Here is a 21,381-nt window from a genome sequence, read left to right as displayed (position 1 = left end):
TTGAGCAGATTGTTCATTTCGTCGAATCTGCATACACTCCCTGCCATTAATTAATTGCCTGTTTATTATTAACCAATTTCTGTCATCCTAGAAACCTATACGGTCAAATTGCCATCGAACATCGCTGTTAGATAAGGTAGGGCTTGAAGTATCCAGGATTTACGTGTATTTCGGCGTCGATTCTCACGTTTCTATAGGTTTTTACGTACGGAGGGTGATATGCGGTGGTAGGCGTGCAACAAATTGGTAGCCGTACATTTTGCTAACTTCCCGGTCGGACCCGCAGTGTTTCAAAATACGATTTGCAGCACCCTCAATATCCAAAGGAGTCGGTGGTGTATATACTGAATTGTGGCTCCTACGGTGCCCCGTTCAAACTTACTTGCACGAAACATGGTTACACGGTCATCGGCAAAGGCACCACTTCAGGCCTATGGAAAGAAGTCTCTCGCGAGGCGCAGGTATACAGAATTCTGCGGAAGGCTCAAGATTCCGCCGTCCCTGTATTTTTGGGTAATAAACAAGCGGAATATAGTGAACGGGCAGACCGTGACACGTTCGAGGAGCATTTGAGATTACTGCAATTGTGCCTGCCAGCCAAGCGACACACAGGGCGATGCGGACGACGATCATCCTGACCCCGATACGCCGAGCCGAGATCCACGGATCTATCGGGATATCGGACGAAGACAGCCACCGTCGACCCATTCAGCACCCAAGCCGGCTACACATGGGTCGTCCTCGGCAGAGAACTATCGGTATTACTGCACGTTGAAGTGTCTACTTGGACTGATGAATGGGGGCGAGCTAGATCAGACTTGCCCCAATGTCCTCGATCATGGAGAAACGCGCCATGTCATTAATGAAAAAGCTTTCGTCAAACGGTTACAGCGTCAATTAACTGAGACCGTTAATGCAGATTGCGAGGTACTGGGTATACACGGTTCTCGAGGTGCTCTTTTGAAAGTCACGCTGTCATCGCACGGATATACTGTGCCTGCAAAATGCACCGTACCGGAATTTGCGGAACACTTTCGACATGAAGCTGCTGTATACACCAGACTTCGTTCAATCCAGGGCATATACATTCCTCTCTATCTCGGAAGCATCGACATAACTCATCCGTACAGCTACGACGGCATCGCGTATCTCAAGCACATGATGCTATTGAGTCCGGGTGGACAGCCTCTCGATCTAGCACTCAGGGAAATGAGTCAAGATTCCTTAATAGCCAAAATGAAAGAGTCGCTCTCACATATGCACCGCCTTCATGTTGTCCACAAGGACCCGGCGCCGCGGAATTGGTTTTACAATCTAGAAAGCAAAAAGGTTGTCTTTTTTGACTTTGAAAGGGCTGAAATCCTTTATTTGCGGCCCATTCTGGGAGTGATCTCACCAAATCGTCAACGAAAATGGATACCCTGTGGTGGGCTTGATAAAGCGCTGTCCGAGACCGGGTTTGCGAGAGAAATTAACAGGGCAGTGCAGGAGTTACGAGGTTGGAAAAAATGAGCGAAAATTTAATGAACGTAGTCGCAATGTGTCTAGCCATTATGCATTTGTATAGCTGCGTTATCACATAAAACATCTAAGGTAGATTATATATGAAGTGGTTGGCAGCGACCTTTCATCATTGCGTCTCTGCATTACAGCTGCACTTTGGTAGCTGCTCCATCCAACGTGGCCTGCTTCCTATCCAGCGGCAGTCCACACCAAAAGAGGAGAAAATGTCGCCCCAAGCGCCAAACTCGACTTCAAACGCCGAGACAGGATTACACGGTGAAATAGTACAGTGCCAATGTTCATTTACCTGACATCTATTTATCCTCATCGAGGAAACATTATGTCCACATTCTACCAACCTTATGACACACTAAGACACTCTGCCTATTCTGTCACTGCTCGCCAAAGTCGTCGCAGCAAAGCGTAAGTTAAGCGTTTGAAACTGTATCCGCTTTCATTTACCTTCGGACAGTCCGAGAAGTTGCTGTAGTTGATGATCCTCTCGATAGCGCTCTAAAGCGTCCGCTTTCCAAGTTTCCCAGTTTGAGTCCCCTTCGATGCCCAATATCTTCAGCAGCCCGCAAAAAAGCCCAATGAATCCGTCCCAATCGTCAAGGTCATATCCACAACAAAATTGGATTCGATGAAGAAGCCGCCCATTTCTGACTATCTCCCCAAGATCTGGATGTCCTTTCTCTTCCAAGCACTCGGCAAAATAGATTTCATCTTTTCCGATATAATCAGCCCCCTCGTAAAAATCAGCAACCGGAAGAAGCACAATGGGAGAATTGAAAGCTGCTGACTTTGAATCTGTCTGCGCCCATTCCCAGTCAATAATGCCTGTTATGTTGAATTCATTGTCAACGAGTATCTGGTCTCCCTTTTCGTCCGCATGTTTCAAGTAGAACATCCCATCGTCGAGGTGATTTTTTGAGATGGTTTTGGAGATGATTTCTAGGAGGAAACGGTGTATCAGGAAAGCATCGACGGGGCGGTTAACGTAGGATTCTTGTCGTATTATCAAATCCAATATCAATCGAATGTGTGCGTTGAAATATTCTTCTGAAGACGTATAAGGCCCAAGTATTCTCATATGGCGGTTCTCAAAGTCGGCCAAAGACTCTCGTGCAATGGGTCCAATATGAGAAGAGTTCTGCTGATCGAAAGAACCCATCATCGAGAAGGGGAAACCTTTCAATTCAATGTAGATATCCGCAAGTTGACTAGTAACTTTTTGCCTCTGCTTTGGGGAAGCAAGAGACCACCGCAAGGACTTCCCAGGCAACTTCTCCATAAGAATATAACCAACACCGACAGGGTTTGATTCGTCCGGATTGAAGTCAAAAACCGCAGGAACAGGAACTTTTGTCTTGCTCAAGAATTGCAAGGTTGAGACTTCGCTGCCCAGGATGTAATCCCGCAGCTCCGGGGTGTGGGGAAGTAGCGTTGAATCTTCGAATGCGCGCGAGCCAGCTGATTCCATCTTCAAATACAATCTCGATATGATAATTCATACCTCCCATGACTGAGCTGCGCAAAGCTCTATCGTATTGGAGACCCTGGGCCACGGAGCACGCAAGGCCATTACGGAGACTGCTAGCGCGCTGAGTGAGCGCTAATATGTCGATTTTTCCAATAAGAGTATTGATTTCTTTCTTTTCGGCCTCTTGAGCAGCAGGGCCGTAATGACACTCATCCTGTTCAGACCGAAGAAATCAGTAGCTGCTTCAATTCTCAGAATTTGAATGACAAACCTCCCAATTTGGGCATGTATGATACTCTGGCCCCAGATGTTTCACGCAAAAATGGTGATCACAAAGGACACAGGCCCCATACGTGCGAACAGAAGGGTTGTCGCAATCTTCGTAATCACAATCCCAAATTGCCATTGTTGGCAATTGAACGTGGGTAGCTTGAGAAAGCAAAACAGAGGAATGAGCCGTGCCAAATAATATGCAAAAGTACATAGACCTGTCCGATTGACACGTGTCTTTTACTGGCGCAATGACCATCGTTAACTACCGCACAGACCTTGTAGTCGTAGAAGACTAGAATTAGGTGCAATATCTGTCACAATCAGTGGTCCATGACTCGCGAGGAGCATCCGATTTACTCTTTGGCCTCGTGCTTATCAAATATGATAGCGAAACACTTTCAGCCGCGGCGCTTGGCTACCGGACTTCATAGGCCGGTGTCCCGCTTGGCAATGTGACTGATGCAGATGCAGCACCAGGCCAGCTTGATGTATCGCATGCATCAGCGGACAGCATTGCATCCGTGTTGGCAGACTGGACCTTAAATAGGAGGTTCTTTCCCGGAGTTGCTCGTGAATATCGACAAGAAGTCTTCAACTCTATTGCTTTCTTGCTGCATTTCTACTACTTTCTACTCTACCTTTTACACCAACCGCTTCACCATCAACAATTTGAAGCCCCTACTTTCACCTACTCAAGATGCCAAGCCCTGCCATCAGGTGTGTTAAGCAAGGCTGTAGTGATTGGGCTGAGAGTGGATCGAAGTTCTGCAGTGCTCATAGTATGCTCCTTTTGCCTCGATACACCTGGAACACTTCACTGATTTTACGATAGAGTGAAGATTCCAAGTTCTTCGCGCAGTATCTTGGGACGTGTGCTGAAAATCGAGCTGAAGGCAGCGAGAAATGTGTACGCTCATAATGTTGGGAAAGGGTTCTGTGTTCCTGGGGCTTGGGTGAGGTAGTTCAGCTCTGCAGAAACCCGGCGAAGGTGGTGCTGAATAAATGCCATGAATGATATTCAGGATCAAAATTGAGGCATTAAATCAACTATTCATCTCAATCAACACCGTATTGTTATTTTCGTTCAGCCTCTTGTCTGCCTGCTCAAGGTATTGGCAGGTATTTGATACTAGAATTACGTTCTTAGTTTACCAAATACCTACGCTATAACATCCACCATATACTCTAGACGGTAAATATCGGCAAAACTATATTCTGAAACTGGCTTTTCGGTTGGAGTGTGCGGAGGTGTTGGATGATGCACGTGATTGAAGTCGTAGGCGATTGGCTAATGAAGATCCATCGAAAGTTATCGCCCTCAATTTACTGATCGTTGAAAAACCGTCCATGAATATTTCACTCTTAAATAGCATCAACACGCAAATATCGATATACATTATTATGTTTCGTATAATTAGATTCCTGGCATCGGCTCAATTTATTTTGCTCTGATCCCCTGGGCTAGGAATAAGACGCAGATTTGTTTATGAGGGCCTTCAAGATTAGATGCTGACATTTACCCTAATCGGGACTAGTGGTCGATCATCAATGGAATACCATGGAATAGTGAAGATCTACGTGCAAACAAACGTCCTTCCTGCGCAGTCTTCTCCTCTATCTGTGCCAACTACACCCGACTCCAGTGCCGACCATGTGTCCAGGAAAAGACCTTGCGAGTTTCCTCGAAATCCCTAATCTGCGGGACCTTGCTATTGTTGAATATAGTGACTGGCAGCAATCACAGGTCAACGATGAAAATCTCAAGGCAGAGTTTCGTAAGGCCCGCGATGCTGCGCTTGAAGATGGACTAGACCTCATGCAAGTTCATGAGGATCAGGATCCACACTTCTTTATAAAGAATGGCGTAAAAAGAGGTATTGCTCGGCGTTTCGTTAGTGACATTAATTACTGGGTCAGACATTGCAAGTGCAATATAGATGGGCTGACTCCGGGATCCGTGTGATGAGCTCTACATATTCATATATTCATTCCAAACACATGCCGAATCATATAATATGTATACATTACTAGATTTATATTCAATGATCAAGTTTCTTCGATAGTCCAACCTGCATGTCGAAAATGACCTTTTGCGCTTTTTTCTAGTAATTGTCCCAATCTGAATGGGTATCCACACATTGAGAACTCGCTGGAGAATCACAAGCAGGAAACAAATCACTGCCACAGCCTGTAGGCGGGGGAACTCGGAGGGCCACATGTAGGGAAAAAAAACGCGAGAAGCCACTAAGATACTCCACATAGCTCCTAGATGGTAATGCTTCTGGTCGTGCCCAGGAACTCCGTGGTTTGGGCTCCGCGGGTCTTGCAATTCCACTTGTTGAACCAGAGACGTGACCATTAACAACAGAAATCTCTGTGCGCGGAGGGTTCAGCAGCCTGGTTGTCTCAGTCACACAACCTTGGTCTTCCTCCGAATCTCCGTCATGGCCTATGAGAGCACCGGACTTGGCAGAGTAGAGTAGAAAAAGAGAGACCAGAATCAATATACGGACACCGTTGGGGATCGCTTCCATGCACTCCCAGAAGGTGATCCTTTGGTGCATCGCGCCTCCGTTGGGGTCTCCGACTACTGGCTCATAATGTTCTGAGTTGTAAATTGAGAGGGAGGTTGTAAGAATGATGAGCTCGGTAGGAATGGCGAAGGACCAACATGTACGTTGAGCGGCCGTCGGGGACGGGGTGGTATCGAGTATGCTGACAAGGATAACTGTGTAGGCAAAAATAGAGCCGACGATATAAATCTGCGGTTGTTAGGATTTAACACATAACAATGTTGAACGAAGCACATAGAGACGCACCACTGCAGACTGCCCGCGCCACCAACACTCGGAGCGCGCCATTAACACATGGGTAGTATATATCGTCGCATTTGCAAGGAACGTCACAAGCACACCAGCTGAGAGCCAGTTGAAGCATTGTTTGACGCTGCGGGAGAAAGGCTGAATCTGTCTGAAAGCCATCGGGTTCCGGATCTGCCTGGAAACCTGGCTATCTTTGTTCTGCGGGTCTTTTTGTTCGGTCTTGCTCTTGACGAACACTTGGATTATATAGACCACGGCGAATGACAGCATGAGGAAAACTGGATAGCATGCAAGGAGATAATCTAACAGGGTTTGGGGATTCACAATAGTGGCTCGTTCAAGATCAGAATAAAGTCTTCTCACGCGATTGCCTTGAGCCATTTGTAGCAGATTTTTTATTTTCAACGATGGCCACGGAATCTCTGACGTACAACAAAGGAACTAATGCAGATTTCGGTGAATGGTTAGCAATCTGATAATTTCAATATTTCAAAGCGAAAGGTGACACGAGAGATGTGAGATAATACCTGCCTGTTGTGATGTTGTCTCTGTGTACGACAGGGAGGGGATTCTCAAATATAAGCGTTGTGGATGAGTATCGAAGTATGGAGATGCAATTAATCTTAATAGGCTAACCTACTCCCATATAAATGTTACTTATATACAAGGCTCAAACAGGGGGCGGAACAGGTCTATCATCCAGAGACCGAGAGCAGGTATTTGCTATACCGCGCTAGAGTATGTACAGCGCCTCTAGACCTCTGTTCCAGCTCCAGTCCTGCATTTTGTGGAGACAACGGCTGGGTTGATAGGTCATGTTCCAGATTTTCACGAGTTCGAAGCCTCTTTGATCGACTACCACGTACCTGGAGGCTCCGTACGCATTGCATCATTGTGTAAAACATTAGATTTGTAACATAATCCCAGAGATCACTTGGGCAGGTAACGAGGCAGCGTTATTTCGAAATTATCCTACACCCAAGGCCCTCTATCATGTGATCTTCCATGAAGAAACATGCAAATTTTGAATCAGCATCACCACGCCCGGTCTCAAGTAAAAGCTTCACAACCGCTTCATGGCCGTGCTGAATAGCTGCGTGCAGGGGTATTTTGCCGTTGGAGTCACTGCAGTTGGCATCAACATGTTCGGTTTCAAGTAAGATTTTCACCACAGACTCGTAGCCCTCGCACGCGGCCCAGAATAGTGATATCCTGTCGTGGTTGTGAATATCAGTAACCCCAAAATGAGCTGAGCTGATCTCACCTTGTTTGTACTAGTACGAATCGCAGAGAAAGGGGATTGAATACATATTTATTATTATCAGGAGGCGTAGAGGGAGTGCTCGCCAAACCGCACTAAAGTATGCACCTCGCGTCCAGACTTCTGATTTCGCTCCAGCCCTGCATTTTGGAGCCAATAGCTTTGCTATCTCGGGGTCCTTGACACACACGAAAGATATTCCCAATGAGAATTGGAAGGCCATGCTGCATGTTTCCCCATCCAATGAGCTTATGCATCAGTGGATCACTCAGCCCCTAGGAACAACATGCTAGGCTTCTTGACCGCACCCAAGCCCCACCTCTCAACATCGAAAACCGTCTCCATAATATGCCTAAGGTGTTTCCATTCGATACGAAGTATCATTGTTTGTGCCGGGGGGCCCGGGAAGTGAATCTGACGTATTCCTCCTGATGTCCACCCACCTCCATGGCCATCTCCACTTCAGGGTAGCGGCTTCATTTTGCAAGGTTTTCTCCACTGCTGATGAGCGCCAAAGCACCGAAAGTCAGCCTCATATGCAATGCCCATCTGGTAGTCGGTGAATGTGCATGCAAGCCTGAGCTTAGATCAAAGGCTCAGAATTCTAGCCCGCAATTCCGGAAGGTGGAAACTAAAGTCTTTGGTACACTTCAGGATTCATATCCTAGCAAGCACTACATTGGAACATTCGGTGGCCCACAGTGCCTTGCCGCACATCTGGATCTCCTTTCACTGCGCTGTATGGTATTATGGGGAAGGGGATCGGCATTACATTCCCTTCCCTGTAAGAAAACTGGAGTAGCACAGCTAATCTTATTACCATTCTGAATTACCGCTAATGCATTCAAGGGTTTAGTTGTCACATTCCAAGCTTGATTTTCATGATTCGGTGTACGGTTTTGTAGAACAGTGGAGAGTGGTTCTGGCCAGGCGATGTGATAGCTCATGGGTGATATCGGGAGCGGGAGCAAGAAACATTAGTTCTAATTATGGGCTGTGAGTCATCTTATTTATCGCAATGTGATTTTCTTAATACATCAATACAGCTGGAACCTACTATGGGTTAAAGGCCCGAATTCCCAACCTTTGTCAATCCAGCTCTCAAAATCCCTCCACACATTACTTTGGCTCAAATCGTGTTATCAAGGTTTGTCTCTTTGCCTCATACCAAATGGGTTGGCAGATAATTCTAACACTGGTCACATAGTGGCTTAGGTCATTGTCCGCGCCGTTCATAAACATGGTCAACGGTTTTTTTCTTCTCGTCACCCCATACGGAACTTGTCGGGTTCCAGAAAGTCTTCGAAAGTTTAATGTGCCATTGGAGCTGTTTCTTCAAAGCTTTCAAACGGAGCTTAATGCCCCGGAAAATCTCGATCAAGTAACCGGAATCAGTGTGAGGGCCTGGCTTTGCGACTGGAAGGAAGGGAAAGTAGGGGTGCTTTTGGGGAAACGCGCCGCAGATGACTCGTCACCAAATTTCTACGAAGCATTTGGTGGAAAATGTGACCCAAAGGAAACAGTACTGGATTCTTTGATCCGCGAGTTCTGGGAAGAGACCAAGCTGGAAATTTCGGTTATACATGGCGAGGTGCCCGAGGTCGATGTTTTTTGTACCCCGAAAAGCAAGCGATGGATTGCTCAAATTCACTTCCTGGTCTCAGCCAAACCGAGCTGCGGCAATGGGTTCTGCATCAAGTTGGATCCTAAAGAACATCAAAGTTTCATTTGGGCCATTGGCAAGCCTGCTGCACTAGGGACTCTACTGATCACCCAAGGCTCTAAAAGTCATTTTGAGTCAGCAGTTGCAATTTTCCAAAGGGAGATGCCTTGTCCAAGCGGGCAAAAGCCCTGAGAAGATGTTTGGAATGATGGGGTATGACCGGGTCTTGATCGGTGGGGAATTGATGAAGATCCTGGGTGGGCCATTACCTCATTGAATCTTAGTCAGACTAATTGGCCATACTAAATGGTATATGGTCACATTCCCGCACATCGTCGCTGTATTTTACTGTAGTTCAAGCATCAATTCTAATGGTTAGACCGTGCGCGCCACAGGATAGCGCACATTTATGCGGCCAAAACATGGGAAGACTTTACACAAGCTAGATGAAGATAGATACGGTCTCCATGGAGCCATCATGGAAAAGATGGACATAGCGGAACCTCGAGGAAAGAGCCTGGAAATGAAAGAAGGTGGTTCTTACTGGGCTCTCTTATGTGATCTCTCTAGGCAACTCCTGATTACGATTTCAAATCTTTGAGTCGGTATGACTTCATTCCGATATGTGTTCCTCTCAACTTTCGGCTCGCCTTGAAAGCTTATGACTGTCCAAAAAGCAACTTCTTAAGCTCTGCTGACATACTCCCCGGTCTTGGCCAACTACAAACGTCACCGCTTCCTCTGTTTCAATATACTTCCTTGCGTTCCTGTTTACCCAAAGACAAAAAACAACAGTAGGTACGGGGTCTGATTGGCTACAATTGACAAGGGCTCGCTGCAGCCAAGGCACAGGCTCGTGTAGTATTCGATCATCCTATTGACTATACCTCTAGAAAGGTATGAGAACAAAGAGCCAATTTATGGTTGCTCTGCTCAGGTCTCACCGCAAATGTACGTAAACAGGTCAATAGAAGAAAAGAACCAGAACCAGAATAAGCACGAGGCCAACAGCAAAATAAATAAATAGACAAAAAGAATGAAAATCGAAGAAAAAAATCACAGAACAAAGCTAAAGACCGGAATATAAATCACTTCAAATCAAACAAAACCCAAATATTTCAAAAAAAACGAAGCAGCAAACAGACCCTGTTTGTACCGTCACCTGTCAAGATGATACCCAGGTTCTTATACCACAGTAAACAAATATAAATAAAAAAAGAAGAGAGCAACAACAACTCCCCTGGCAAAGTCTTATGATAAGCCCTAAGTTTGTTGACCAGTGAGATCACTCATATGTTCGTTAATACCTATATGTTACACACAGCTAACTGGTCACAGTTATGTTAGATAGAATCGGGAAATACTTCTCTGGTTTCCTGCAGACTTCCAACCTCAACGATCTGTCTCTCAACCTTTCCGTTGCCTAACAGGCCTTACTGCGGGATGAGTCCTGTAGAGGGTATCGAGGAACGATGCCAGGTAGTGCGCCGAATAGATCTATACCGAGGTATTGGTCTAGTCGTAGTGTGTGTCAAGTTATAATCAAGTAAAGAGTCTCTGAAGTTCCAAAGGTATTCACAAGTAACAATGTGTAATTGAAGACGAAGAACTAAACTAAGTACATGAAATGAGTGTCCTTATATATCCTTCGTTCCTACTCCTAGATCTACCCCGGGGGTATATCTGGGAGTCGCCGTATACTCCTCCGTATACTCCTGGAGTCGATACGGGAGTCACGGTCACGTGTTGCCTTTTACCCAGAATGGCAACTTGCGGTGCAGGGGTTTGTTGTTACGGAGAACAACCTATGTACCTGATTTCCTCTGCAAGTGGGTCTTGATCAGGGTGGATCATGCTCTTGCTCACTGAGCATGATCGTGGTTTCTCTTTTCCTGATATCCTGGGGATGCCTGGGTATTGGATGTTGCACGTGATCTGGATGACAGATAGATCGGTTGGCTCTCGGTGGCCCATCAGTAAGTTGCTGTCCCGCATATAATTGGTGACTAGCATGTCCGTAACACTATACCCATACCCATGCCCCATTTTAACGCCGTCCTCGAGTCAAAACATTCGGGACAAGAAACTCACACCCTATCAGTCAATTAGACGGTGCGGGAGATAGCATCTCGTTAGGATGTGGGTGGCCCAGCGATCCCGTGCAGAAAGACATGGATTTCTGGCGGATGGAGGCCATGCTGGGCAGCTGGGCATGGCGATGAGACATGTCATGCACGTGCGATACCATGGGAATCTGGCAGTTCATTAACGGCTGGGGCATACCCTGACTAGATGCCTGTGTAGCGTAGTCGACAGGGCTGAAGATGTTCTGGCGGAAAGACGGTGTCCAGGTATCGTAGTGACCACTTACGCCTAGAGTGAAGTTTGGGTAGGTGTTGTGAGCGGAGTCGTCGAAAGCTGAGACCGAGACGTCGTGGGGGCTGATGTTCTCTGCTGCCATGGGAGTGCTGAGCATGGACTGCGACAATGAATCGGAACATTGGGGAGGTGTGGCGTAGTAGGGGCGACCTTGGCGGGCGGGATTTTCGAAGTTGAGAGGCTCCGCCATGAGGAACCTGCCTGGGAGGGAGCAGTCTGATGGGATATTGTTGATAGGTGTGGTTAAGGAGGTAGATGCTTGCTCGAATGATGAGGTGGGGTTCATTAATACATGGCTGATGTGCTCGGGCTTCATGATAGCCACTGAGGTGGCGGAGTCGTCTTCTTCATCACCCTTAAGATTATGGCTGCGGATCATGGTGTAGACGACCGTGTCGGCGCTGATTTCACCTCTTTCGAAACGCTCCTCCATCCTACGGACCTGGAGGATCTCGTGAATGATCTCGATATGGGATGGGTGCTTCAAGCTCCGCTTGGTGTCACCAGCAACATCCATAAGCTTATCGGCAGTAATGCCGTAAGAGCCGAGCTTGCGGATAATGTGAATCAAGAGCTTAATGCGGTCTGTTGAAAATAAAGTAAGAAAGTAGATCAATAACCAAGGCCGTAGGTAAATCATACGCTCTTTTCTCAAGTGGTCGGGCTCCTTGTGCATAACACCAGAAGGCCACCACTCGGGCCTGGTTTTTTCTGGGTCACCAGTAGTACCGGGGGCAGATCCACCGTTGTAAGGGTGTCGGACCTGCTTCCGAGGCTCGATGAATTTGATGAATGCCTTGGCAACCACGCGGCAGTTCAGCTGTAGGAAGTGCTTTAAGGCACCTTCATAGTAGCCCGTGACCTTTTGGGCATTTCCAATACAGAGAGGAGCCATTTCGGTAGACTCGCTAGGGGCGTTCTCGCTATTAGCGTCCTGCCCAGTCAGGCGGTCGTAGCAGACAGAAAGAGCAGTAGTGTTGCCCTTGCGACGTCTCACCCGATGGGGAGTTGTATCCATTGTCTCTGCATATTGGTATTAGCATATATGATTAGACTTAGGGGCTGGAACCATGACGTACGGTAATCAGAGGCATAATAGCCGATATATTTACCCAGAATCTCGAGGAAGTTCCGACGGACTTCTGGGGTGAATATAGTGTAACTTTGCTCTTGAATAGAAGATGATTCATCAACCCTAAGCTTGCCATTACAGTCAAGATAAATCATGGCAAAGTGAGCACAGGGAGGGCTGAATGATGAGCGGGAGTTGGCCATCATTGGCTAAATCGGGTGTCAGTAAGAGGGAACCCAAATTTCTCTTACAGAACAACATACAGGAACATCACCCCGTTCTGGGAGGCCTTCGAGAGCCGAGGCAGACCTCTTCATGGCTCCGCTTGTTGGTTTACTGTAAACCCTCGTGGCGGATAAGGCGGTGGGGACGCAATCGTCTCAAGAAGAATGCTACTGCACGCCCAGGAGGCGTACTGTTCTCTTTACAGATAGTGTTACTCGAGAGAGGGAGTTCCAACTCTTGCGAAGAAGCTGGTACCAATGCTGTGGATTTACAGTCAGCCAACTGCTTCTAAGCACCTTCGGCAGCACCAGTCCGTCCCCGGGAGAGGGTATTCATGAACACCCAACGGCGGAAAGGCCATTCCTCCTCCGGTATGAGAACCAGTAGGACAAACGCTGGTATTCCGACAACCGAGATCTAACAGAACCGGAAGAAGATTGGCAGGATGTACTCACACAGTTGGAGTTGACAATGTGCAGGTGTCTCAATGGAGATAGAAAGCGGATAACCGCAGCGCAGTAACAGTTCGTGACCGGGATGCAGGAACGAAAGGAAGCCTCCACTTTTTGTGTTCCCAAGTAAACGAAAGGTGATACTTGGGGCTGGGAAAGTTGAGAATGAAATATCTTGAGTCAAGCTGAGGATGTATAAAAACCAAAAAGAATAAGAAGGGGATATGCCAGCCTTTTTCAGTTATAGGCTTAAAAGTGAGAATGACCAAAGGACAAATTTTAAAAATACGACCATCAATTCAGCATGAATGATCCAAAATCCGAATCCCTCTTTGATTGTATACATGCAGCAAAATTAGCGCATTTTCAAAGGTACATGCAGTAGACTTTGGGACCCGATCCAGGATCCCTGTTCCACTATTTGTAGATTAAAGGTATATTTATAACAATATTTTGTTCTCGATCTTCGGATGTCAGCAACAAAGTGCCCCGGCACTAGCAACCAAGTCCTGGAACACAAACAATGCTACTTACGTAGGCGGAAATAAGTTCTAGGAGCTTTGGTTTTGTTTTTACCCTGAGGCTGTATGGACCAATGACAGACGCGCCTAGGAGCTGATGATACGTACCTAAACAACAGCCGCATCCCCACAGATTTATTCCTTCCATCTCCTCCATTTCACTGCACCTACTCTGTTTTGCTGCATTTCTCCACTCCGCTGCACTCACTACTCCTCCCTCCACCAACTCGCGCTCGGCTTCGCTTGATTTCTCCTCCAACTATTTCATTTTATCCACTTCTCTCCACCCCTTCATTTTGCTGCTCTCACTCCTATTTCCTCCACCCACTGCTCAGCCCCGCTTGATTTCTCCATCTACTCGTTTTTCCTTTTTCCTGGACATTTACTCCGTTTACTCCCTTATTTGTCGTGGCGCTGTAGTCAATGATGCTTCCTCCCTCTTCGTGTAGTTTGTACGAGATATGCAGTGTTTTTTGATGCCCAACAATCTCCGGCAAAAAGCCCCATTGATGTCATTAATTCATTTTGGTCTCGCTTGGTCAGCGATTGGGAAGATTGGGAAGATTGGGGAGATTGGGGAGATTGGGAAGATTGGGAAGATTGGGAAGATTGGGGAGATTGGGAAGATTGGGGAGATTGGGAAGATTGGGGAGATTGGGGAGAAGAGCAGCAAAATGGAGGGGGTGGAGGAAAGTGGAGTGACAAGGGACGCAGCAAAATGGAGTGAATGCAGTTGACGGAAGGGGTGCAAGACCATGATGCTTTTCTTGATTGTCTTGTAACTAATCGTGCTGGGCTATTTGAGTGGGCTCAGACCACTGAGTGATCCAACTGAGCAAGTCTTTACATGTCTGTCTATAAAAAAACATCGACACAGAAGCAGTACCCTTCGGTAACATCCTACCTTTCTTAGCACAAAGATTCCACACGGTAGTATATCAATCGGTTGCGCCTGAGCCGCCAACGCCTTCTCTTTTCCTTCATGATATGCTTTTTTCGAGCCATTTCTCGCCGGTGATGGCTTCTCCCCCTCCCTGGCAAATTTGTGTACTTTTCATCTTGTTCAAGGAGCGCTTTGCCTTCCACAAGAGCGGTGTAAGTTCATTTTGGAACGGACAGCTTCCTATTCTTATATATTAAAGAGATATTCAAGGATCGTCCAGCTGTTTGATGAGAAACTCACCATCGCAATTTTTAATCCAATGCCAAGACACCATAAGGGTTGTATAATCTGTGATTTTCTCATCGATAGATTTCAGAGGCTGGTCAATCTTGCCGCCCACAATTATATTGTCAAGTGAGCCCAGTTGTTCAATATTCGAGATATGACAACGGTCGACAAGCTTGTGTGAATCTTCTGGAGGGTAGCCCAGAGCCTTCGTGATCCAATGAACGCGTAGGCCATTTGGTGTCAGTGACAAAGGGATACGTCCACTCATCTGTTTCGGTGGGATCGCATAGTCTTTTAAGATAAAATATACAGAGGGTGGGTTTTCGCGAAGTTGCACTCTGGTCATATTGGCAGAAAAGGCAAAAAAAGCACTTCAAATGTGAGGCTGTGGACTGCTTTAGAAGGGATCAACGCTGACGGATGTCAATCGGAGAAAGAAGCGGGTGAAACTCTTTATGTAATGGTCCCTCGCCCTTGAATTTCCAAAGACCGCGAAGCTGGCCTATACATAAGTTTTGAGTTAATGTATCCAATGATATTTTTAGACACAAGAGGTTTTTAGCAGCCTACACGATCTAGCTCCTAGGAGCCCCAGCGGAACGTCTTGAACCCCTGTCTTGCCATCCGTGAGCTGTGTGATACAGCCTGCAGGACAGCAGGCACATTTCAGGCTTAAAAAACAGGGATGTCCAAATTGACACCCAGCAAAGAATACTGCAGAAATGATATTCCAGCTTCGAAGGCTAACTTTGCCTCAAAAAGTTGCCAAATTGCATCTTGATTTTCGTTAATCGTTGCATAGGCATTGCAATCCGCGGAATAGATATCATTGAGTGTGACTCGGAAAATCGGCCACCCGGAGCCACCTGGTTGGGGAACAGGCCCTGGAAGGTCCGCAAGATTTTCCCAATTAGAGTACTTTGGTGGGTCAATCACTATATCGCGCTATCACGCAGAGGCCAGGGCGATTTCCGAGAACGGGGCTCTCCCTGATTCTCAAACTCAGCCTTCCGGCCGTACGGGTAGCATTCCCATTCTTCCTGTGAAAATCAGGCTTCAGATAACAGACTTTCTCTTGGCATCGGACAGGTTGGGTCACGAGCCAAATAACGCCCCAGTGTTCTGACTTGGCTAATACTGGCCAGCTTTCTGGTAGGTCACATCATCTGATCAGCTATTTGGCCGAAGGAAGGTTTGAGTCCTGCCCTAGTACCTTCGGCTGTCCTGTTTAGGGCAGGAGGAATTTACAATCAATTCACTGTCTCCCACCGGATCCACGGTGATCTGTATCTTAAATTGTTTGTAGAACAGTGGAGAGTGGTTCTGGCCAGGCAATATGATAGCTCATGGATGATATCTGGAGCGGGAGCAAGAAGCATTAGTTCTAATTATGGGCTGTGAGTCATCTTATTTTATGCAATGTGATTTTCTTAATCCATCCATACAGCTGGAAGCTGCTAGGGGTTCGGGGACAAATTGGGGTATTTTGGAAAGTGGCGGGACCAGGAGTATAGGGACGCCCAGATTGATCGATAAATATGGTGACAATGCAGCCGGAAGGTGGAGTTGTTTGCAAAATCTCGCTGAAAAAAATCATGCCTAAAACTGTTTTTGATCTTCAAGCTTTGTATACTAGCGCCTGATCTACATAAGACTTTTGAATCTCAAGCACAAATTTGGACATGGTGGTAGTCTAGGCTTCGATAGCTCTCATCTTGCCTGGTATTTTGCTATGTCTTGCGGTATTTGGGGCTGTAGATCAAGCTCATCATCAAACATTGGCAAGAGAGCAGCTCATACTATTTACCGTGGAGACACATATTTAAAGCCCACGAAGCTTGCGTGGCATCTTTAAGTCTATACTACCTTCCTATAACTTTCCGCCCTGCACACTACACTGTAAGGCTTACTCAACCAATCCCATTCCACAGTCTTATGCTAATCTGAAAGAATACTCTTGAAAACATAGAAGTTCTGTGTGGTGTTCAATATTCTACCTGTGATATCAAGTTCCGCACGGTGAGTCTGGCCCAAATATTGTTCTTTCACTCTCTAGAACTTCTTCCTAATTTGAAAGAACTCTAAGATTCCGCATCATGTGTACAGCCTTATACTACATTTGGTTATGCTGCAAGGGGCGGAAAGAAAAAGTTGGCTGGCAGCGATGTTTGAATAAGCCCTGTAAAGGAAAGAAAAAAAGGACACAAACTGTTCAGTCACTCTGCGATGGCTGCAAGAGCAAGAAAAGTCAAGAAACTGAGGCATGAAGTTTGATTGAGACTGAATAAATACAAGTTTCAAACTCATTTTATTCAGCGGGATGGACATTACGGCTATTAATCGCTGTGAACCTAGCCAGAGGTTTTGGCGTGATTCCAACATGATGGCGCCGATTGCCCAGCGTGAGTTAATGGTCGATGCGGTATTGTAGAAGAGCCCAACAGGAAAGTCTCACTAGCTACAGCAATGAAATGCAACATCTACAGGTTTCCTCAAATTGCAACTGCTTCTGTGGCGTTGGGTAGTCGCGGGAGCAGCGCCTGTGCGTCGGACCATTTGTAGTCGTATCTCAGCCATGCACTTATTGTTTCTAATTCTTATCCTGCCACTGATTGGCATTAAAAGCGGGCCAATGCCTCGTTTTTCACTGTATGAAAAACAAACACGCTGACCTACCGCTCAGATATGGAGACTAAAAGTTTCCCATCTAATTCAGCCATACCTCCGCCTCACCATATTTCCTGTCCCCCCTCAGCGGGTGCTGGCTCTCAATTCATGCTTAATCCAAATGCTCCCAACCATGCGATATACCCTCCCTCGTCATTCAATTTTACCAGTACTTCTATAAGAATACTGCAGAAATGATATTCCAGCTTTATAGGCTAATTTTGCCTCAAAATTGCATCTTAATTTTATTAATTGCATAGGCATTGCAATCCACGGAATAGATACTATTGAGTGCACCTCGTAATCTACTCTCTGATTAAATTTTGCTGTGTGAACAATCTAATTATGCACCCGGCCAGGAAAGTGACTGAGTCCGCTTCCTGCGGAGCTCACGTGCGTTGCTATCTCCACTTTTGCTTAGTTGTTAGCCAATAATAGGCAACAACTTCTCCTCGCTGAACCTGTTCACCAGCGAAGACTAGCCTACAGATATTGGATAATTCATCGTGATGCCTATACAACATAGCAGCAGTATCCCCTGATCAGATATTTGTAACCAGATGCAACGTACAATAGCAGCGGATATGCCGACTGGAGGGCATGCAAACGGATCCACATCCAGCTTGGTTTCCCTTTTTGTCCAGCCCAAGGCTTCGAGTGTGAATCAACCTACAGCTACAGTAGCAGTCAGAGCCACCGCCCACAAGATGTTGAAGCATTTCATGATTGCCATAAGTATGGGCATAGCAAGCTATTGATCCCGGATGTTACATAAAATGGAGGATTGGAATCAGACAGGCGATTGGGATAAGACGGGGGGCAAATCAGCGCAAGCTTTCTCCTGCATGAGATACCAGATGTGTTCATTGGCCAAAATTGACTGCCCCACCAGCTTTAGTGACATGGTGTTTGGAAAGAACATGCAAGAAAACAAGAATGCCGATCAGGGAACTATGACCGGCATGGAAAGACAAAAAATGTACCCATCAATCTAGACCGATATCTACAGACACACGGATTCCCAGCCTTCATCGCGCCGATTTGCATGCCTGTATGGGGCAACTGAATGTAATTTTTATATTGGCACATATCGCGATAACATTGACAAATTCAACAGCTCGGAGGTCTGAGTTGGACGAAAATGTGTAATTACTAAAAAGTAGCTTCTACGGCTCATCCAACTTATTTGACAACCTCTAATACGCCGTAAAAATTTCACTCAGCGCCCAATGTCGCCCAATTCATCCTTACCCCCGAGTAATCCCCAAAACAACGTGCAATATCTCGACGGACTTCCTCCATTAAGTTGTATTTGCCATTCCAGCAACCAGAAATGACGGACGCGAAGGCCAGAGTATCCACAGGTGGGAATTTCTGCTCTGAAAACAACCCCTCAACAACCGCCACTAGCTTTCCCATATCCAGCGATCTTTCCAGCTCGCTGTAGGGGACGCGCCCTGTTTCAAGCTCGAAAAGCATTGACCCAAAAGCAAATATATCTGTGCAGATTCCGATTTCATTACCAGGCTGGAAGCTACACCATTCATAGCAGACTAAAGGCGCTTCGCCATCGATACCAGAGCCAGCGAAGTCAATAAACTTGACATGATTGGCATTATCCACGATGATGTTGTGACAGCCAACGTCTGCATGAATGATCACCTTACTATGAATATATGCAAGACCATCCGCGGCTTCCAGCGCCCACTGAACCTTCATGGCCCAAGGAATGGCAGACTCGCTGACACTCTGTAGCATGGCCCGAAGACAAGTTCCACGTTCCAACAAGAGACCTTCCTCGGTCACTTCGCAAGATGCAATGTGCTCGTGGCACCCAAGTCGCTCATAACAGCGAATTTCAATATTGTAAGCTTGACGTTCGAAATCCCCTGATGAGGGACGGACTTTGATAACGATATTTTCGTCGACAGCATGGATTACCGAGACTGTACCAGCCGCAATGAAGGAATCAGCTCGGCGCAAGCTTGAAGAGGAATTCATTTGGAGGAAAAATGGCTGAATTTTCGAGAGGAAATGTTCTAGGGGGAGAGAAGGGTGAGTTGCTAACGGTACAAACGGCCACCAGATTGAGACACAGGGATAGCTATGGTCACGTGCCGTTATAAGTTCTCAAATCCACTAGTTGCTAGACTTCGTCATATTGCTTTTTTGGATATCCATGGGTTGACCCATGACCCGCCAAAGACCCATGAGCCTGTAATAACAGAAATTTCTGATGTAATACAGCCTATGCTACATAGAAAACCGTGTAAGATCGTGCATACTACTGTTATTTGGTCGACCCGACCCGCGATTTTGGGAAGTCCAGATCCCAGACCCAACACTTCCCAAGAGATAAAATGACAGTATTAATAATTGCATGATTGACGGTTAGATAAATCGAGGCATCACGTATGTAACTGCTGAAATAAGTAATATACTCGCGAAATTACATTGGCCAAAAAGCAAAACGGAGTGATTTGATAGATAGGGTACTCGCTCTGCAAAGCTGGACGAAAATGAGACAAATCGTTTCTTGAACTGTACACCCCTAAAAATGAGTTGACTAGTTACTAGATTATCTTCAGCTGTAGCTAGTGCTTTGAAGGTGGATTCCAATTTCCAACTCCACATTCTCACTCAAAGCTCATTCCCAAGGCTGCCTAGCGTATTCGGCTATCTAATCGATTGAATGCTGTTTCCATCAATAATGCTCCCCATGACAATCATGAAGTAGTACTTACAGATTCATAAGTCACAGTGCCAGTGGACATGCCTGAATCCCGACAGTATGGGCAAGGGCCAGCACGAGTACTACTTCCGAAGATCCCAAGAGTTGGATCATGAAGAGCATCCTCGCAGTATTTCCCTGTTTTCTTTGCCTTGTCGCATTTTTTATAATAACGTTTCTCGATCGTATGTTTGTTTGCTCGGGGGCAAAGGCGGTAGGTTACTGTGGCAGTCGTATAGCTACACATTTTGAAGCGAATTGATGCACGGAAGTATTGGAGTAGAAAGATGAGAAAGTGAGACGTCAAAAGCCCGGGAGCGATCACTGGAATGACCTAAACTGATGTTTTTTTACAATCTCAACTCTTCAACATGCCTACCTTATGTAGCAGCTTACTCGCACGGCCCTTGTTTTCTGTGCACCTAGTTTCACAGTATCAAAAGCTTCTGCTCTACGTACATCGCATACGCAGTCTGGTGCTAGCGGAGCACGTACCGCCCCGGATCGTAGAAGAAAGAGAGACATCGACGAAATCATAGGTACTGACAGATAGCTGGACATTGAGAGGTTCCATGAGTTTGAGACATTGGCTACATCGATTCCTTGTCATTTGTAGCCAATCAAACTGGTAGGCGTGTACTAATTTTACTTTACTTAAGCGGTGATATATCATAGGAATTGGTATCATTCTAAGGCTGCATATATTGGCCAATGACTCATGGTCACACACGCACGGTTCTCTTGAACAGTCTAACAATCTCACCTATTGGCAAACGCCTTCAGTGGACATGATTGTGGTGTTTCGGATGAAAAGGTACGAATCTGGGCAGAGTTATACCGAGACTGCATAGTCGGCTAGTATGGACCAATACAGACCCGCCTAATAAGAATATTGGCCTGCGCAAAAGAGGGAAGGCGCCATATTAACATGAGAGACTGAGAAGCAATAGGATGATCGAAAATCACACGAGCCTGTGCCTTCGGCTGCAGCAAGCTCTTGCCAATGGTAGCCAATCAAACAAGTACGCGTCAGAGAATAAAAAATGCCCTGTTACGTAGGCGGAGATGTATCCCAGGAGCATTGGTATCATCCCAACACTGCATTTGATTGACCAATCACTCATCGAACTACATCATGGGCCGTGCTTATGTAAGTGG

General features: G+C 46.3%; 8 protein-coding genes across 8 annotated transcripts; 3 read left to right on the top strand and 5 right to left on the bottom strand.

Annotated features, from left to right (window-relative positions):
* Positions 1 to 308: 308 nt before the first annotated feature.
* Positions 309 to 1,512, top strand: N7529_007136 (uncharacterized protein; the record flags this gene model as incomplete). The annotated part of the gene is made up of 2 exons (XM_057242663.1): positions 309 to 503; positions 598 to 1,512. Coding segments are annotated over 2 exons (1,110 nt in total), but the record flags the coding sequence as incomplete, so codon positions are not given.
* Positions 1,513 to 1,957: 445 nt separating this feature from the next.
* On the bottom strand, positions 1,958 to 2,986 carry N7529_007135 (uncharacterized protein; the record flags this gene model as incomplete). Its single annotated transcript, XM_057242662.1, has 1 exon — positions 1,958 to 2,986. One exon carries the CDS (start codon positions 2,984 to 2,986, stop codon positions 1,958 to 1,960), a length of 1,029 nt encoding a protein of 342 aa, XP_057098021.1.
* Positions 2,987 to 5,361: 2,375 nt separating this feature from the next.
* Positions 5,362 to 6,462, bottom strand: N7529_007134 (uncharacterized protein; the record flags this gene model as incomplete). Its single annotated transcript, XM_057242661.1, has 2 exons — positions 5,362 to 6,021; positions 6,079 to 6,462. The coding sequence occupies 2 exons, from the start codon at positions 6,460 to 6,462 to the stop codon at positions 5,362 to 5,364; spliced, it is 1,044 nt and encodes a 347-aa protein (XP_057098020.1).
* Positions 6,463 to 8,582: 2,120 nt separating this feature from the next.
* N7529_007133 (NUDIX hydrolase) lies at positions 8,583 to 9,197 on the top strand (the record flags this gene model as incomplete). Its single annotated transcript, XM_057242660.1, has 1 exon — positions 8,583 to 9,197. The coding sequence occupies one exon, from the start codon at positions 8,583 to 8,585 to the stop codon at positions 9,195 to 9,197; it is 615 nt and encodes a 204-aa protein (XP_057098019.1).
* A 1,909-nt stretch (positions 9,198 to 11,106) lies between these two features.
* On the bottom strand, positions 11,107 to 12,773 carry N7529_007132 (DUF2841 domain-containing protein; the record flags this gene model as incomplete). Its single annotated transcript, XM_057242659.1, has 4 exons — positions 11,107 to 11,969; positions 12,027 to 12,407; positions 12,464 to 12,665; positions 12,720 to 12,773. The coding sequence occupies 4 exons, from the start codon at positions 12,771 to 12,773 to the stop codon at positions 11,107 to 11,109; spliced, it is 1,500 nt and encodes a 499-aa protein (XP_057098018.1).
* Positions 12,774 to 14,163: 1,390 nt separating this feature from the next.
* Positions 14,164 to 14,391, top strand: N7529_007131 (uncharacterized protein; the record flags this gene model as incomplete). The annotated part of the gene is made up of 1 exon (XM_057242658.1): positions 14,164 to 14,391. One exon carries the CDS (start codon positions 14,164 to 14,166, stop codon positions 14,389 to 14,391), a length of 228 nt encoding a protein of 75 aa, XP_057098017.1.
* Positions 14,392 to 14,802: 411 nt separating this feature from the next.
* On the bottom strand, positions 14,803 to 15,171 carry N7529_007130 (uncharacterized protein; the record flags this gene model as incomplete). The annotated part of the gene is made up of 1 exon (XM_057242657.1): positions 14,803 to 15,171. The coding sequence occupies one exon, from the start codon at positions 15,169 to 15,171 to the stop codon at positions 14,803 to 14,805; it is 369 nt and encodes a 122-aa protein (XP_057098016.1).
* A 3,536-nt stretch (positions 15,172 to 18,707) lies between these two features.
* Positions 18,708 to 19,493, bottom strand: N7529_007129 (uncharacterized protein; the record flags this gene model as incomplete). The annotated part of the gene is made up of 1 exon (XM_057242656.1): positions 18,708 to 19,493. The coding sequence occupies one exon, from the start codon at positions 19,491 to 19,493 to the stop codon at positions 18,708 to 18,710; it is 786 nt and encodes a 261-aa protein (XP_057098015.1).
* Between the last annotated feature and the right edge of the window lie 1,888 nt (positions 19,494 to 21,381).

This window comes from Penicillium soppii, assembly GCF_028829465.1.
Source record: "Penicillium soppii strain IBT 18220 chromosome Unknown utg000005l, whole genome shotgun sequence".
NCBI lineage: Eukaryota > Fungi > Ascomycota > Eurotiomycetes > Eurotiales > Aspergillaceae > Penicillium > Penicillium soppii.
This window is presented reverse-complemented; position numbering and strand designations above follow the sequence as displayed.